This window comes from Hyaena hyaena, unplaced genomic scaffold, assembly GCF_003009895.1.
Source record: "Hyaena hyaena isolate Hyena2069 unplaced genomic scaffold, ASM300989v1 scaffold_105, whole genome shotgun sequence".
Classification (NCBI taxonomy): domain Eukaryota; kingdom Metazoa; phylum Chordata; class Mammalia; order Carnivora; family Hyaenidae; genus Hyaena; species Hyaena hyaena.
This window is the reverse complement of record NW_024080737.1, coordinates 3158879-3176478: the sequence shown is the minus strand read 5'-3', so window position 1 is coordinate 3176478 and position 17600 is coordinate 3158879. Positions and strand designations below refer to the sequence as shown.

The window sequence follows — 17600 nt, the reverse complement described above, 5'->3', positions numbered from 1 at the left end:
CGACGACTGATATCTTCCAAATTGTACTCAGAGACACTACTACGTACCATTTATTTTATTATCACTGATATGTTTAAGATTAGCTTAATTAACAGTATGACATTTTCATGCATTGTTAAATTTCACACTAGTTTTACTATTCACAATGTTTGATTAAGTTCAATCAACAAATATTCAAGCATATGTGAAAAAAGAATGAAATGGTATTACCTTTTCATATAATCAGCTAACTGCTTTTTAAGAGTAAAAAGTTAATATTGGGACTTAAAAACCTAAATATCCAATGTTATTATCAATTCAACCAAATATACTTCACTTAGGCCACAGGACTGCCCATTAGCCTTTCTTGTCGGAGAGCAATTAATCTCTTGAACCACTTTTCCTCAGCATCAGCTTTCTCAATAAATAACTGAAAAAAGAGAAAGGAAAAATGTTATTGTTTGCCAATAGCTTGGATTTGCCCTTACATAACATGAATTATAGAAAACATCTTTATAGAATACATCTTTTGGTGCAAGATTTGGATACTTCTCAATTTAACAACTGACTTTTCAATTGAAGATATTCTATTTGGAATTAATAATGCTCAGAAAGTCTTGGAGTAAAAGCACTAGTATCACCATTATTTGTTAATAATTTTACATCTATCTTGTGAAGTATCTCCTCTCCTCTTTATCAGAGACACAGTGGAATGATGTCACTTTCAGAGTACACAGCAAAATATGTGAGTCAGTGACATGTTCAGTCAGTGAACCAAGTGGAGCTGAACCAGAATTAGATGTTTTAGTGCCAGATTAAAAAGAAAACAAAACTCTTCTTTTTTTGGCTTACTTTTGTTAAGCACAGAAAGAACACTTCCAAAAGCCAGACAGCATGATTTGGGCCACACCAGATTCAACGTAACTGCTCTAAGGGATGGGGGTCAGCTGTTTATTTCTAACAAAGAGGAACATATGAATCCTTTTCCTCCAATGGTCTTGTCATCAGCATAAAGGGACAGCAGTTTGAATTAATTTCAGTCGACTAGACTTCAACTGACATTCTTAAGACTTAAGGCTCTTACATTTGGATGGGCCAGAGAATTGTCATCTTGGTACTTGATGGCAGTGGGGATACTGCTAGGGTCTATTTCTTTTTCAGCACTGGGTGGATCAGCAACTACTGATGCTGGTCCTGATGCTGCAGCTGTGTGCTTCACGTCACCAGGCTCCACCGACTGAAACATAAAATATGTTATTAATTAGATCACATATATACAATTAAAAGTTTGCTTTAATAATATTTTTGATTTTGAAGAGCAATAGTTCATTTAGCCTCCTTTGAGACAATATCGATCATAAAAAGACCCTAGGTTATTGAATAAGAAACAATTATTCGTAAAACAAGCAGATACAAAAACATTGAGACATGTTTTATCTTTTTTTACGATCAGCATATTTTTCTTAAGAAATTGGTACTTAGGAGTCCATACTATAGAAAAATATATTTCATAAATCTAAATTGTATTAGTTAAAACATGCTTGTGACAAATCTCCAGCATTCAGTTGGGCCTCTTTAGATATAAAAAGGAAATTCAAAGGTTATTTTGTTTTTGCTTTTTAAATAACAGCCTCAGTGAGATATAATTCACATATCGCTATTCATATAGCTTTTAGCATAGCATATCCATAGAGTTTTGCAACCACCACCACAAGCAACTTCAGAATATTTTCATCATCCTCCCAAAAAAAGCCCATACCCAGGGTGCCTGGATGCCTCAGTCGGTTAAGCATCCGACTTCGGCTCAGGTCATGATTTCATGGTTCGTAGGTTCGAGCTCCGCATCAGGCTCTGTACTGACAGCTAGCCCAGAGCCTGGAGCCTGCTTCAGATTCTGTGTCTCCCTCTCTCTTTGACCCTCTCCTGCTCACACTCTCTTTCTCTCTCTCAGAAATAAATAAAACATTAAAAAAATTAAAAAAAAAAAAGCCCATACCCATTAGCAGTCACTGCTCCCCACTTCTCCCAGCCTTCCCATCCCTATGCAAACATTCATCTACTTCCTATCGCTTCGGATTTGCCTATTCTGGAGACTTCATATAAAAGAAATCATACAATATGTGGGTTTTGTTTTCTGTTTCAGCTTCTCTCATTTATTATTACTTTTAAAATATTTTTTGAGAGGGAGAGAGAGTGAGCAAGCACAAGTTGGGGAGGGGCAGAGAGCAAGAGGGAGACAGAATCTGAAGCATGCTCCAAGCTCTGAGTGCAGAGCCCAATTCAGGGCTCAAACTCACAAACCATGAGATTACGACCCAAGCCAAAGTTGGATGCTTAACCGACTGAGCCACCCAGACACCCTGGCTTCTTTCACTTAGCACATTTTCAAGGTTCATCCATGAAAGGCTGAAGCATGTGTCAGTAAGCCATTTCTTTTTATTGCTGAATGGTATTCCATTACAGACTATTAGGAGCCAGGCATTGTGCTCAGTGGTGGGCACATGAGGACTCATAAATCATCGCTGCTGCCCGGAAGGAGCCAGCAGTGTTGAGCTTTCTCAGGATAATTCCAATACACCCCTCCCTGAGAAAGAAGACCAGGGAAGTGGCTGATTCACAGCAGGTCTGCAGGGATAACATGAAATGGACTAGATGAGAAGCTGGAATTGAAGTTAAAGTACTGGTTCTTATGCCCAGTTTTTGAACTTCCATTTTCTTGATTTTAGCTAGTACTGAACATCCACTTTTCTAAATGAAGGGTAAAATAGATGTCACTAGGAAAACATCTAGAAAATGAAATCTACATGAATTAGCTAATCCTTTCTTAGAATGATTTATCTTAGAACTGGTTATCCATCTATTTAGTATTTCATGAGCGCTAATAATTGTTAAGCACTGGATACCAAGGGAGAGTAAAATAGATATGTTCCCGGCCCCAACTAGACATTACATTTTGCTAATGGGACTGACAGATTACTAACAAATAAAAATAAAAATAAATACATAATCACAAACTGTAACCAGGGACATAGAGATACTTGGAGAAATAACTGTTAAATATGATTTGGAAGTAGTCTTCTAGTATTGTGAGGCCAATACGTTTCCCCCCAGGTGTCAAACAGTTCTATGTCTCCAACACACAGGCCTGGGAGCCCTGGTGGTATTAAACTCACCCTTTATAAAACCGAGGACATGTAACAGTAAAGCCCAACAGTCTGTACAGGGCAAAGTGGGAAGTATGCTAAGCAATGAGGTCCAGACATCATTTTTTTTGTAGTCTATGCTGCCTTGCAGAGAATAGAAGAGCACGTCATTCTGCATATCTTAGCCATGCTCTGGTTTGGCCAGGAGCTTGGCAGTGTTGAACTGCCTTGAAAATTGCGAAGTGCTAATACTTTAGTTGTCAAAGATGTGGATTGCACACATTCAGGTGGCAGAGATAATATTCTATTTATAAAAGTGAAGTAGTCTCTCATTCTGTTTTACCTATAGAACATTAAGGGTTTCTTTGAGAAGTGCTTATATACATTTGAGGTAAAGTTCTCAGAGGTTAGGATGAGAGCATGGAAGTTATTATTTAATAATGGGTAATTAAAACTATATGACAAGAACATTAATTGCTTCTTTATTTGAGGAAAACGTTGGAGAAAATGTTACTTAAAAAAAAATCCACAACATGGCTACTATCAAATATCAGGCTTTGAGTAGCACTGCCACCTGGTGGTTCAGTTTGGAAAACTTGTTTTAGTTCTTTTTTTTTTTTTTTTAATTTTTTTTATTTATTTCTAGGAGAGAGAGAGAGACAGCATGAGCAGGGGAGGGTCAGAGAGAGAGGGAGTCACAGACTGAAACAGGCTCCAGGCTCTGAGCTGGCAGTCAGCACAGAGCCCGACGCGGGGCTCGAACCCACGAACCGTGAGACCATGACCTAAGCGAAAGTCGGACGCTTAACCGACTAAGCCACTAAGGGGCCCCTGGAAAACTTGTTTTAAAATGTACCTCAAGTAAAAGAATAAATGACCTGGCTGTTTAGGGTTATTTACCCTCTTTCTGAACATAGGTGGATATCCGTTAGCTCCAAAAAATTTAGGGTTGAATAACTGGCAATAGGTTTATTTGGGACAGGAGTTTGAAAACAAACTGCATCTTGGTTCCAGAAATTGATTATATAGTGGGAGCTATCAGATTATCTACTCGCACAAGAGATATAGAATTGCAGAGAGTTAAACTAATTAAATCGATATGTGTAGACGGAGACACAATGTCTAGCATGTTGTTGGTAATAGCCACTTTTATAGTAACAGCTCTCTAGCTTACTTAGAATTAACACAGCTAAGAGACTCTATCAACTGAGGGGGTTTTTAGTATAGAGAAGCCTTTTTTCAGAGATACAAACTTTATACCAACATGTATAGTGCTGTCCAGGAGAGAAAGATGTTGAAACTTGGGTCACGAGTAATTTAGTTCAGGAGAGTTAGTCTTTGCTATGCATCAGGGACAGCCCATATTACCCCATGATTTGGATGAAACGGTCATCATGATAATTTACCTCCCTTTGCTAAGTAATCTTCTAATAAATAATTCAGATTCTTGGGCATCCTGAATCCCTACCTTATATTGCAGACACAGACATATTAGAAACTGGAAAGGGATATCATTTTCTAAACTACTAAATCAGCCCTCTGTTTTATGTTACAGTTGAGTGTAAATTTATTCATTGTTGGCCCATCAATGCTTTTCTGTTCATTTTGAAATGCAATGACTAATAAAAGTCCAATGTTGGTTACAGTCTAATACTATAGACTGTACATTCACCAAGGTAAATGCCATTTTCTTTGTTTTTTTTAGCATATTCCCCAGTAAGTGAAAGCATGCTTTCTTTATACTTCAAGAGAGAATGTGAAATCATAATTATGAGAGACATGGGATTAGTAAAAACAAACACAGGCTCTGGAGTTGATTACTGTTTGGATGCTCTTCCTTGTCGCTTATAAGCACTTTGACTATGGGTTATAAAGTCTGCTAAGCCTCAGCTTCCTTAGCTTTAAATAAAGGTTACTGGGATATTAGATAAATTACATATGTTAAATGTCTAGCGTTAATGGTAGCCATTATTATTTTAAATTATTTAAATATAAAAAACAAAGTGAGGCTACAACATTGTTTTCCATCATTTGTTTATTAGTGCTTTAATGTTTCCAAATGCTGTGCTGAAACAAACTGGCCCAAAGCTGATGTCTGTACACTGAACCAGTAAGTTTAGTAAACTGTAAAGCTGTGAAGTAATTTTTTAACTAGTTGCTTGGTAGCACAATTGGTCACCAAGCCTCATATGAGAATTTTATGGTCTACAGACCATAAAAAATTACGTAAAACAATCTGTGACCTAACCAAAATGAGAATCCCTGCATCTCCAATTCCTTTTAAGGAAATCACAGACAAACGCACCCCCCAGCATTTAGTAAGGCAAAGAGGTGGAAAAGGAGCAGGGAGAGGAAGAGGAGTAACAGCTTTCATTTCCTGAGGGCTTCCTATGTGCCAGGCCCTTGGCTGTTTTATGTAAAGTATCATGCTCATCCATATAAAAACTTCTGCTAGTTGTATTATCTTCCTTTTAAGATTAAGATAACTCAGTCAGTTAAGCATCCAGCTCTTGATCCTGGCTTGGGTCCATGATCTCATGGTTTGTGGGATTGAGCCCCACATGGGCTCTGCAACTGATAGCATGGAGCCTGGTTGGGATTCTCTTTCTCCCTCACTCTCTGCCCCTCCCCCACTTGTTCTCTAGCTCTCAAAATAAATTTTAAAAAGTTTAAAAAAAAAAGATATGAAAGTCATGAGTTATCATGTGGTTTAAGGACACAGAGCCAGTAAATGGCAGAATTAGACCTGACCCTACACCTGTCTGACCCTGTATCTCATGCTTTTGACCACTGCTTCCCAGTTGTCACACCTAAGATTTATTATAATTTGGTTTTAATTTTAGAAGAAAGAAAGAAAATATTTTAAATGAATATATTTTTAAGTGGTACAACTCACATATTTCTAGGCTGCTTTCGCTTCTCTGTCATACTTACCTAATCTAGAACTATTCAGTTTGAGGCTTTTCAGAATTGATTTTATTTCTTTGTGTGAATTACTGTTAAGGGCCACTTCCTTGAAAAAACAGTTGGGGGGCACATGGGTGGCTCAATTGGTTAAGTGTCCAACTTCAGCTCAGGTTATGATTTCACAGCTTGTGGGTTTCAGCCCCGCATTGGGCTCTGTGCTGACAGCTCAGAGCCTGAAGCCTGCTTTGGATTCTCTTCAGATTCCTCTCTCTCTGTCCCTCCCCTGCTCATACTCTATCTCTCGCTCAAAAACAGATAAACATTAAAAAATTAAAAAAAAAAAGACAATTGGACTAGCAGGTAGATTTCTTCCATACAAATTCATGAATATTCCTTATGAAACTCAGAGGCCCCTATTTCATCTGAATCCTCTCTAACACTGACACTTGAATTAGAACTGCAAGGAAAGCTGTATGAAAGGTGAGAGAAAATTCTAACTCAGCACTGAAAATTAAAGCAACAGAAACTAATTATTAAAATAATTAATAGTGGTCCTTTTGATCAGAGATGTAGGTGAAATTCCCTTATATTGGTCCCATGGAAAGCCATTTACCTATATAGGTTTTGTTGGAGATTAAGGAAGAAGAGCTCTTCTCTTGGATTTAGTCCATTATCTTAAGATTAATAACCTTAAGATGTTAAGATCTTTTTTAAAACTTTTCTAGGGGATACAGTGAGGTGAAAGCATTACAGATTCTGGAATTGAAAGATATAGATATTATTACATTTATAGTTTTCAAAAGACTTTAAAGGTAAAACCAGATGTCTAAAGTTTTTCTGTATTTCTCAGCAAGAGGTCTGCCTTACTGGTGAGCATGGGAACTTGGGGAAAATCAAGGGCATATGAAGAAATGTAAATGGGGGGAGGTTTATACTTAAAAAAGATTGAGCAACTACAATAGAAGTTTTTAAGCACTATGCTTAGTTTATAGAATGTACTTTAATATCAAAGAATTTAGACGTTACAATATGCTATTTAAAAATAAGCACTTATTGTATCAAGAACCATGCTAAGTATTTGATAATCATTACATTTACTCCTCAACAACTCCAACAAGTAGGTATTATTAGTTCTGTTTTATGAATTTGGAAACTGAAGCCCAAAGAGGTTGAGAAGCCAGCTGAAGATCATGGCAGGAAGTGTGGGAGTTAAGATTCAAACTCAGATCTCCTAGAGTTCAAAGCCCACCTTGTTTATACTATAGCAGGTACACTTCTTTTTTTTTTTTTAATCTTTATTTTTGAGAGGCAGAGAAACAGCGCGCGAGCAAGGGAGGAACAGAGGGAGAGGGAGACATAGAATCTGAAGCAGTCTCCAGGCTCTGAGCTGTCAGCACAGAGCCCAATGCAGGGCTCAAACTCATGAGCTGCAAGTTCAAGACCTGGGCTGAAGTCTGATGGGCAACCGACTGAGCCACCCAGGCGTCCCTATCAGGTATACTTCTGATCAATTTCCTTGCTCATTGCTGGTTTCACTAGTTATTGGAAGAGCTACTAGTATCTTGGAGGAAAAAAACAGAAGTAAAAATAAGATTATTATGTTAATTAGTGCCAAAGAGAAAAAGTTGTTTAGAGGAAAACCTGGTGTATTAACTAGAGAGGAATGAGTATTTGCACAGAAAGAAAGTGCTAGGTTATCTTAAGTGAGTCCAGTCAGAGCTGGGAAGTCAGGGTGAACTTCAAAAAGCAAATACTAGGAAAGTAAATTTAAAAATAAATTACAATACTATAAGGACATATGAATGACCTTTTGTACTTATGATATTGAAGAGTAAGATATTAAATAAAATGAGCAACTATATTTATGGATGTCCACTGTAGAGTTCTACCACTTTTTACAAGTAATAGTGGCAAACTACAAAAAGTTCAAGTGAAATTCAGGAAACAACAAGGCAGGGACCACAGGTTAACCAGGGTTACTGCTATGCACCAGGCGCCAGCGCTCAAGTCACTTCTCCAGGACGAATTATTTTAAAAAGTATATGGTAATTGAAAAGATGTCCATGTCACTAGCAACAGAGGAAATGCTAATAGAAAAACAAAAGGTCAACTTTCACCTGACCACACATCAGGTCAGTAAATGTAAAAATATCTGATAAGGATTTGGTGTTAACCAGGGTGTGAAAGACAGACATCTTGCACTTGCGGGCAGAATCTGAACTGGTACAATGTTTTTGGAGGATGACTCTGGGAACATATGTGAAGATGAACAATATTAGCCATAAGCAAATAACTCCATCTTGAAAAATTTATCTTAAGAGGATAATAATGGATATTTACAAATATGCATGTAATAACTTAAAGCTTACAGCTACTTAAATATCTAATATCAGAGAGAAAATAAATGAATTATGGTAAATTCATCACAGGGTACTGTATAGTCACTAATATTTTTACAGATGTACAATATTTTTGAATAAGGGATAATACCACATCTTTATTACATGTATGTTAAAGAATACATGTATTTCACAGTAGAATGCCTTTTCTGGCTGAAGGAACAGATTCCTAAAGGCAGTCTTGATAATAATTTAAAGAATACATGCAATATTCAACAGAAATAAAATGCCAATCAAAACTCTTTTTACTAGAGTTGAATAAGTAATACCCATCTGGGCAAAGAGTGTAGATACATGTTACTATTTGGGTAATAATCTGATTGTTACAGCTCTCTTCTAAGTTTTCTCTAGCAATGTCAATTCAAAAGTAGATGCAGACATTTGAAAAGAAAACTATAGTTCATGAAATGCATATTACTGCTTTAGAACTGTTGACATTTTATTTTGTCTTCTCAGTGAATTTTAAAATAAAAATGGCATCAGATATATTTTTACAAGTGAAACTTGAACTGATTCTCACTGATTCATTCTCTCTCTCTCAATAACATGCTGACACTCGCTCACCCTACTTCATCTCTCTGTTAGAAGAAGCACTTACATTTAAGTAAAATCCATTAATAAAGCACCTCCTCAGTGGGAATCTAAAGGCTTATTCATAACGTCTGGATGAAAACTTACCTTTTTGACTTCTTTACTTGATCTGAACGTCTGCTGAACAAAAGAATCACTTTCAATGGCTTCAATTTCTTTTACTCTTTTTACTTGTTCTACCAGGGTGGCTTGGTCTAAAAAAAAAAAAAACGGGGGTATAATGTCAATGTATTTTGGTGTGTAAGCTTGTTAATAACACTATTCTAAGCAAGGTTCTTTCTTTCTGTGAAGTAATTTTATGACTTCTAGAATTTAACTGGATGAAAAGATGTTATAGTTAAGCTATAACAAAAAACGATTTCCCCCCTGAGATACACAAATATAACATTCTTACACACTAAGGCTCTCACCTAAAACCTAAAACATTGCTGAGAAGGCACTGCTATAATGATCCAAGCTAATCTGGGCTAATCTTGTGGGAGGGCTTTAAAAATTAAAAAATTATTATGGAAATACATATAAAAGGAATAAAAGCACAATGAATCCATTGGCACCCATCACCCAGCTTCTATAGACATGAGCTTTGTTACTTCTTACTTAATTTATTGATCCCCAATTCATCTTTTTAGGTAGCCCTGGAGTACTCAAAAGTTAACTCCCAGGCATTGTGCCATGTTACCCCTAAATATTTAGTAGACATTTCAGGTAAGGGCTGTAAAAAAAAACAAACAACAGTAATGTAACTACAATACCATTTTCACATCCAACAATATTACCAATAATGCCTTAATATCACCTTATGCAGTTCATATTTAATTTTCACTGTCCAAAAAAAAAAAAAAAAAAAAAAGAAAAAGAAAAAAAGGTCTTTGTACAGGTAGTTTGCTTGAAACAGGATCCATCCAAGGTCCATGCTTTAGACTTGGTTGTTAAGTTACTTAAATCTCTTTTAATCATTGATAGTCTACAATCCCTCCTTTTCATTGCTATTTATTGAAGAAAATGGATCATTTTATACTTAATTTTTTTTTACATTCTAGATCTGGCTGATTTTATTCTCATGATTCCATTAACATGTTCCTCTATCCCTCATAGTCTGTGTAAGCGAGTAGTTAGATCTAGACACTGGATAAGATTCAAGTTCAATTTCCTTTAGTCAAGGATACATCATAGGTGATGCTTTGTAACTCCTATTACACCATATCAGGATGTGCTTCTTCCAGTTTTAAAGATGTTAAGATTGGGGCACCCAGGGGGCTCAGTTGGTTAAGTGTCCCACTTCAGCTCAGGTCATGATCTCATGGTTCATGGATTCAAGCCCTGTGTTGGGCTTTGTGCTGACAGTTAGCTCAGAGCCTGGAGTCTGTCTTCAGATTCTGTGTCTCCCTCTCTCTCTGACCCTCCCCTGCTCATGCTGTCTCTATCTCTCTCTCAAAATAAATAAAACATTAAAAAAAAAAAAGATGTTAAGATTGATCAGTGGGTCCAAGTTGATGTCAGCTTGACCCTATTATAAAGTTCTTTAGCAACTTTTCACTTAATGTTTTTAGCAGACATTAATGTTGTTGATTAGACCCATTATTTCATGAGATATTGTAAAATGGTGATTTTCTAATTCTATTATTCTTGTTGCATTTTTTAGCACTGATTCTTCCGTAAAGAAGAACTTCCCTCACTGACTGTGAAGTATAGTCTGTACAGGAAAGGCAGAGTAAATGTTTAATTTTTTCCCTTTACTTGTCAATCTTGATCCAAAGATGAACATTATGAGTTCCTGAATATTATATACTTAACATATTTTACTCCATGTAATCATCTTAATATATTGTTGCTCAGATTATTCTACCTTTGGGTGGTGGGAACCTCTTGAAGTTGGTCCTTCATCATTTTGGTTGAAGTTGAACTACCCCATCAGTTAAGGGGTAGCTAAGATGTTCCAGGCTCATTTTGTACAGTTCCTGTCCAAGACCTGAAATTAGCCATTTCTCCAAAGGGCTCAGACTCCTGGTGGGGAATGATATTTAAAGACAGTAACTGGGACACCAGGATCTTTATTGCTATTAGACTGTCATTGCTTCTCAGCTTTTTCAGTGGGTGGAATAGGAAATGCATATTTTAAGAGAAAAATTAATATGAGTTCATGCTGATGCTATCAATCAAATGAAAGATTAGAGAACTTTATTGGGGGGTCTGGATAGCTTTCATAAGTTATTCACAAAAATTTAAATAATATGCTTAATATTTTATACATTTATAAAATTTGAAATAATAAATGTAAGAGGAATTAATTCTATCATAATTTTAAGATTTGTAGAATATCTCTGTTATACATAATCTTTAAAAATGAAATAAATCATTTGTTACTTAACTTCCATTTAGGTTATGTCTTTTAGGATAAATTCTGCTTGGGAATTTTTCACATCTTTTTTAAAAAATAATTTATCTATTTTTTAAAATTTACATTCAAGTTAGTTAACATATAGTGCAATGATGATTTCAGGAGTAGATTCCTTAATGCCCCTTACCCATTTAGCCCACCCCCCCTCCCTAAGCCCCTCCAGTAACCCTCTGTTCACCATATTTAAGAGTTTCTTATGTTTTGTCCCCTTCCCTGTTTTTTATACTATTTTTGCTTCCCTTCCCATATGTACATCTGTTTTGTATCTTAAAGTCCTCATGTGTGTGAAGTCATATGATATTTGTCTTTCTCCGAGTAATTTCGCTTAGCATAATACCCTCTAGTTCCATCCACGTAGTTGCAAGTCGCAAGATTTCATTCTTTTTGATTGCCGAGTAATACCCCATTTTATATATACACCACATCTTTATCCATTCATTCATTTCTGGACATTTGGGCTCTTTCATACTCTGACTATTGTTGATTGTGCTGTTATAAACATTGGGGTGCATGTGTCCCTTCAAAACAGCACACCTGTATCCCTTGGATAAATACCTAATAGTGCAATTGCTGGATCATAGGGTAGTTCTATTTTTAATTTTTTGAGGAACCTCCACACTGTTTCCAGAGTGGCTGCACCAGTTTGCATTCTCACCAGCAGTGCACAAGAGATCCTCTTTCGCCACATCCTCGCCAACATCTGCTGTTGCCTGAGTTGTTAATGTTAGCCATTCTGACAGGTGTGAGGTGGTATCTCATTGTGGTTTTGATGTGTATTGCCCTGATGATAAGTGATGTTGAGCATCGTTTCATGTATCTGTTGGTCATCTGGATGTCTTCCTGGGAGATGTATCTGTTTACATCTTTAGCCCATTTCTTCACTGGATTCTTTGTTTTGAGGGTGTTGAGTTTGCTAAGTTCTTTATAATTTTGTATACTAACCCTTTATCTGATATGTGATTTACAAATATCTTCTTCCATTCTGTCAGTTACCTTTTAGTTTTGCTGTTTCCTTTGCTGTGCAGAAGCTTTTTATTTTGATGAGGTCCCAATAGTTCATTTTTGCTTTTGTTTCCCTTGCCTCTAGATGAGTAAGGAGTTGCTGTGGCCAAGGTCAAAGAGGTTATTGCCTGGTTTCTCCTCAAAGATTTTGATGGCTCCCTGTCTTACATTTAGGTCTTTCATCCGTTTTGGGTTTACTTTTGTGTATGGTGTTAGAAAGTGGTTCAGGTTCATTTTTCTGCATGTTGCTGTACAGTTTTCCTAGCACCACTTGCTGAAGAGACTGTCTTTATCCCATTGAATATTCTTTCCTGTTTTGTCAAATATTAATTGGCCATATGTTTGTGGGTCCATTTCTGGGTTCTCTATTCTGTTCCATTGATCTGACTGTCTGTTTTTGTGCCAGTACCATACTGTCTTGATGATTATAGCTTTGTAATATAGTTTGAAATCTGGGATTGTGATGCAGTCTGCTTTGGTTTTCTTTTTCAAGATTGCTTTGGCTATTTGGGGTCTTTTCTGGTTCCATACAAATTTTAGGATTGTTTGTTCTAGCTCTGTGCAGAATGCTGGTGTTGTTTTGATAGGAATTGCATTGACTATGTAGATTTCTTTGGGTAGCATTGACATTATAACAATATTTTTTCTTCCTATCCAGGAGCATGGAATATTTTTCCATTTTTTTGTGTCTTCTTCAATTTCTTTCATAAACTTTCTATAGTTTTCAGTGTATAGATTTTTCACATCTCTGGTTAGATTTATTCCTAGGTATTTTATGGTTTTTGGTGCAACTGAAAATGGAATCGATTCCTTTATTTCTCTTTCTGTTGCTTCGTTGTTGGTGTATAAGAATGCAGTCAATTTCTGTGTATTGATTTTATATTCTGCCATTTTGCTGAATTCATGGATCAGTTCTAGCAGATCTTCTGGTGGAATCTTTTGGGTTTTCCATATAGAATATCATGTCATCTGTGAAGAGTGAAAGTTTGACCCCCTCCTGGCTAATTTGGATGCCTTTATTTCTTTGTGTTGTCTGAATGCTGAGGCTAAGACTTCCAATACTGTGTTGAGTAACAGTGGAAAGAGTGAACATCCCTGTTTTCTTCCTGACCTTAGGGGGAAAGCTCTTAGTTTTTCAAAATTAGAGGACTTTTAAAGTCTTTTTTTTTATTTGTGTATCTTTTCTCTCACTTTAAAAATTGTAAGTCTTAATGATAAGATCAAAAGTATTTGGTTTTTTCTCCTAATATGAGAGTTGAGTCTGTTTCATTTCATAATAACAAGATAAATATCACCATTAACAACAAGATAAATTAACACAGTTTAAAATTTCTTTATGGTTCTTTTTGACCTTAGGAATTACTCCACGGATGAACTGTCAAAACACTATACTATAAGGTTACTTACAATAATTTTCCATGGGATTATGCTACCAACTTGATATATAGCTAGGTTTAGTTTGTTTGGATTCATTTTTGATTTTTAGGTCTTGCTTTTTGTTTTACTGTCCTTGAGATTAACATTAATATTTTTATTTGATATATTTGACACAAATGTTCCATTAATTTCAGGTGTACAACACAGTAATTCAACAACTCTATATGTTATGCTATACTCACAAGTGTAGCTACTATCACCATAAAATGCTGTTGTAATACCAATGACTATATTCCTTTTTTTTTTTTTTTAAATGTTTTATTTATTTCTAGGAGAGAGAGAGACAGCGTGAGCAGGGGAGGGTCAGAGAGAGAGGGAGTCACAGACTGAAACAGGCTCCAGGCTCTGAGCTGGCAGTCAGCACAGAGCCCAATGCGGGGCTCGAACCCACGAACCGCGAGATCATGACCTAAGCGAAAGTCGGACGCTTAACCGACTAAGCCACCCAGGCGCCCCACCAATGACTATATTCCTGAATCTATACCTTTTTGTTCTCATGATTTATTCATTCCATTACTTAATGCCTGTATCTCCCACTCCCCTTCACCCATTTTGTTCATCCCCCAAACCCCCTTCCCCATGGCAACCATCATTTAGTTTTCTGTATTTGCATATGATTCTGCTTTTTGTTAATCACTTGTTTTGTTTTTTAGATTCCACATAAGCAAAATCATATGGTATTCTCTTCTCTCTGTCTGATTTATTTCACTTAGCATAATAGGCTCTAGGTCCATCCATGTTGCAAATTGCAAGGTGTCATCTTTCTTACAGTTGTGTAATATTCCTGTGGGGGAGGGGGGTGCGCACGCACATGTGCTTGTGTGCACCCCAACCTTATCCATTCACCTATCATTAGACACTTGGGTTGCTTCCATATCTTGGCTGTTGTAAATAAGGCTGCAATAAACATAGGGGTGCAGGTATCATTTTGAATTCTTTTCATTTTCTTTGGGTAAATATCCAGTAGTGGAATTACTTGATCATGTGGTATGTCTATTTTTAATTTTTTGAGGAACCAAAAAATACTTTTCTTATCTTTAATATTTTTTAGTTGCATAAAATACATGATTCTGTTTGTGAAAACAAAATATCATTTAGGAGTCTAGGCTTCCTTTCCTATCCCATTCTTTCATTTCTTTCCCCAGTCCATAGGTAACCATTTTTTATTAGATTTTGGTTTTTTTATCCTTCCTTTGTTTCTTCCTGAAAATGTTAAGTATACATATCCTCTTCTTCCTTTTTTTTTTTTTTAATTTTTTTAAATGTTTTTTATTTATTTCTAGGAGGGAGAGAGAGACAGCGTGAGCAGGGGAGGGTCAGAGAGAGAAGGAGTCACAGACTCAGAAACAGGCTCCAGGCTCTGAGCTGGCAGTCAGCACAGAGCCCGATGCGGGGCTCGAACCCACGAACCGCGAGATCATGACCTAAGCGAAAGTCGGACGCTTAACCGACTAAGCCACCCAGGCGCCCCATCTTCTTTCTTACACAAAATTAACATACTACACATTATGTCTTCAATATCATTTCACCACAGTATAAAGACTTTCCCATTCTATTTTATAGCTGTACAGTTACCTATTTTATGGTTTTATGATAGTTTTTTTTTCCCCTCACCAATGCCCTATTGGTGGTCATCTGAGCTGTTTTCAATCTTTTGCTTTTACAATTCATGCTTTCCTAAATAGCCATGTGCATTTGTTGTTTCGTATTTTGTTTTTGTTTTTTTTTCTTTTTCACATGCTAGGCTGGAAAAATGCAAGAGGAAAAACTGCAACATATGGTTCACACACTCACTGTTTAAACTCATGTTCTAGGCTGATAGGAACACATGGCTGGTTTAGGAGCCACTATATATTCAACTAGACCATCTAAAAATTTTTGGGATTTTATTTATTTAAAAATTTTTTTCATAGTTTATTTATTTTTGAGAAAGAGAGAGATTGAGCATGAATGACGGAGGGGCAGAGAGAGACACACACAGAATCCGAAACAGGCTCTAGGCTCTAGGCTCTGAGCTGTCAGCACAGAGCCCAATGTGGGGCTCTAACCCACGAACAGTGAGATCATGACCTGAGCTGAAGTCGGACGTTTAATCGACTGAGCTACCCAGGCATCCCTAAATTTTGGGATTTTAGACTTTATGGACAATAACCAGATTTACATTCTAAGAAAGAACTGTAATAAGTGGTGTGGCAATATGGTAGCTGTTTGGGGCACCTGAGTGGCTCAGTAGGTTAAGTGTCTGACTTCAGCTCAGGTCATGATCTCACGGTTAGCGGTCTCGAGCCCTGCCTCAGGCTCTGTACTGACAGCTAGCTCAGAACCTGGAGCTTTTCTTCGGATTCTAGGTATCTTTTTCTTTCTGACCCTCCCCTGCTCACGCTGTCTCTCTCTCTCTCTCAAAAATAAATAAAACATTAAAAAAAATAAGGTAGTTGTTTGCTCCAAAGGACTTTTTACATCCCAGCAGAGTTAAGCTTAAAAGGCTAAGTGTTTTATAGAGTATGAAAAGAAATTGGTTTTAATAATTTCATTAAAAATTAATGACTTATGAAAAATCTGTGTTTCAACTTTTGGCCAATCACAAATTATAATTTTTTAAATGTTTCTTTTTGAGAGAGCGCATGTGAGTGGGGGAGGGGCAGACAGAGAGGGAGACACAGAATCCCAAGCAGGCTTAGGCTCTAAGCCAGCAGCACAGAGCCCAATATGGGGTTTGAACACATGAACCACAAGATCATGACCTGAGCCAAAGTTGGATGCTTAACTGACTGAGCCACCCAGGCACCCCCACAAATTATTACATAGTCTTATGCAAGCTCCAGTTTATTTACGAGAAAGATACGCTTCTGGAGATATGTCCCCAACAGCTGTAACCAATCCTTTCTCATGTGAAAAATAATGCATGGAGCGTTTGTAAGTAATAGCCACCAGAGCCTATACTCCAATTTTTGAAAGAATATATTTTACAACATAAAAGCAAGCACTGTCAGAGTGTCATTGATGAGCAAATAGTTCCACATGCTTTAGAATAAAAGCTCCTGTGGATTTTAATTATCCAATGTACTAATTGAGCATAAAAAATGAGAGAAGATTCTTTGCCCAGCTAATTTATTAATGTGAACAAATCTCATACTAGGGGATGATGTTTTTATTAGTTACATGTATAATAGTATTAATGTGGCAGAGAAAAGTCATAATGGATACCATTCCATGTGATCCAACTTTAATTTGTCAATATGAAAATATATCTGCTTGTGTAAGTCTTAATTAGTCTATTATTTCACCATAATTAATTCCCAACCAAAAGACAGTATTTCTGACTTTAGGATGATGTCTCACATATATCAACTATTTGAAGTCTTGAATTTGAATTTTTTTTTCTCTAATATATTCTCTTATTTGGATTTACAAAGCACATCATTAGTGTTAAAAGTCAGAGGTGAGCTCACAAATAGTACTTGAGGTGCAAAGCTTTATAGTGTTGGCAGCTTTAAATATGGACAAACAGCCAGCTCCTAATACAAATAAAAGTGTTATCTTAGAAGCTGGCCAAAGGGCCAGTATGTTTAACAAAACACCACTGGAGAAATTAGAAAGGAAAGAAGGAAAAAGATTAGAGAAAACTAGAACACTGTCTTTGTGTTTCTTTAAAGATCACTCCAGGCCTAACAAACTGACAGGGGAGATAAAGGAAAGCTAGTTTGCCTCACTTACAGTATGAAAATAAACCAACATAGCTTG

The 17600-nt window shown here is 36.6% G+C and overlaps 1 protein-coding gene across 1 annotated transcript; it reads right to left on the bottom strand.

Moving 5' to 3' along the window:
- Positions 1-37: 37 nt before the first annotated feature.
- On the bottom strand, positions 38-16763 carry LOC120234251 (serine/Arginine-related protein 53-like). Its single transcript, XM_039236028.1, has 4 exons — positions 16691-16763; positions 9107-9213; positions 1064-1216; positions 38-409 (listed from the first exon to the last, which is right to left on the bottom strand). The coding sequence occupies exons 1-4, from the start codon at positions 16761-16763 to the stop codon at positions 317-319; spliced, it is 426 nt and encodes a 141-aa protein (XP_039091959.1). The 3' UTR covers positions 38-316.
- Positions 16764-17600: the final 837 nt, after the last annotated feature.

What these genes read in the sequence shown, in the direction of transcription:
- LOC120234251 (XM_039236028.1), bottom strand. Translation starts at nt 16,763, where the DNA reads ATGCATTATTTTTCACATGAGAAAGGATTGGTTACAGCTGTTGGGGAC. An exon ending in CAAGTAAAGAAGTCAAAAAG is followed by an intron (nt 1,217 to 9,106) that starts GTAAGTTTTCAT and finishes TTTATGTTTCAG; the next exon opens with TCGGTGGAGCCTGGTGACGT. An exon ending in ATTCTCTGGCCCATCCAAAT is followed by an intron (nt 410 to 1,063) that starts GTAAGAGCCTTA and finishes CTCTTTTTTCAG; the next exon opens with TTATTTATTGAGAAAGCTGA.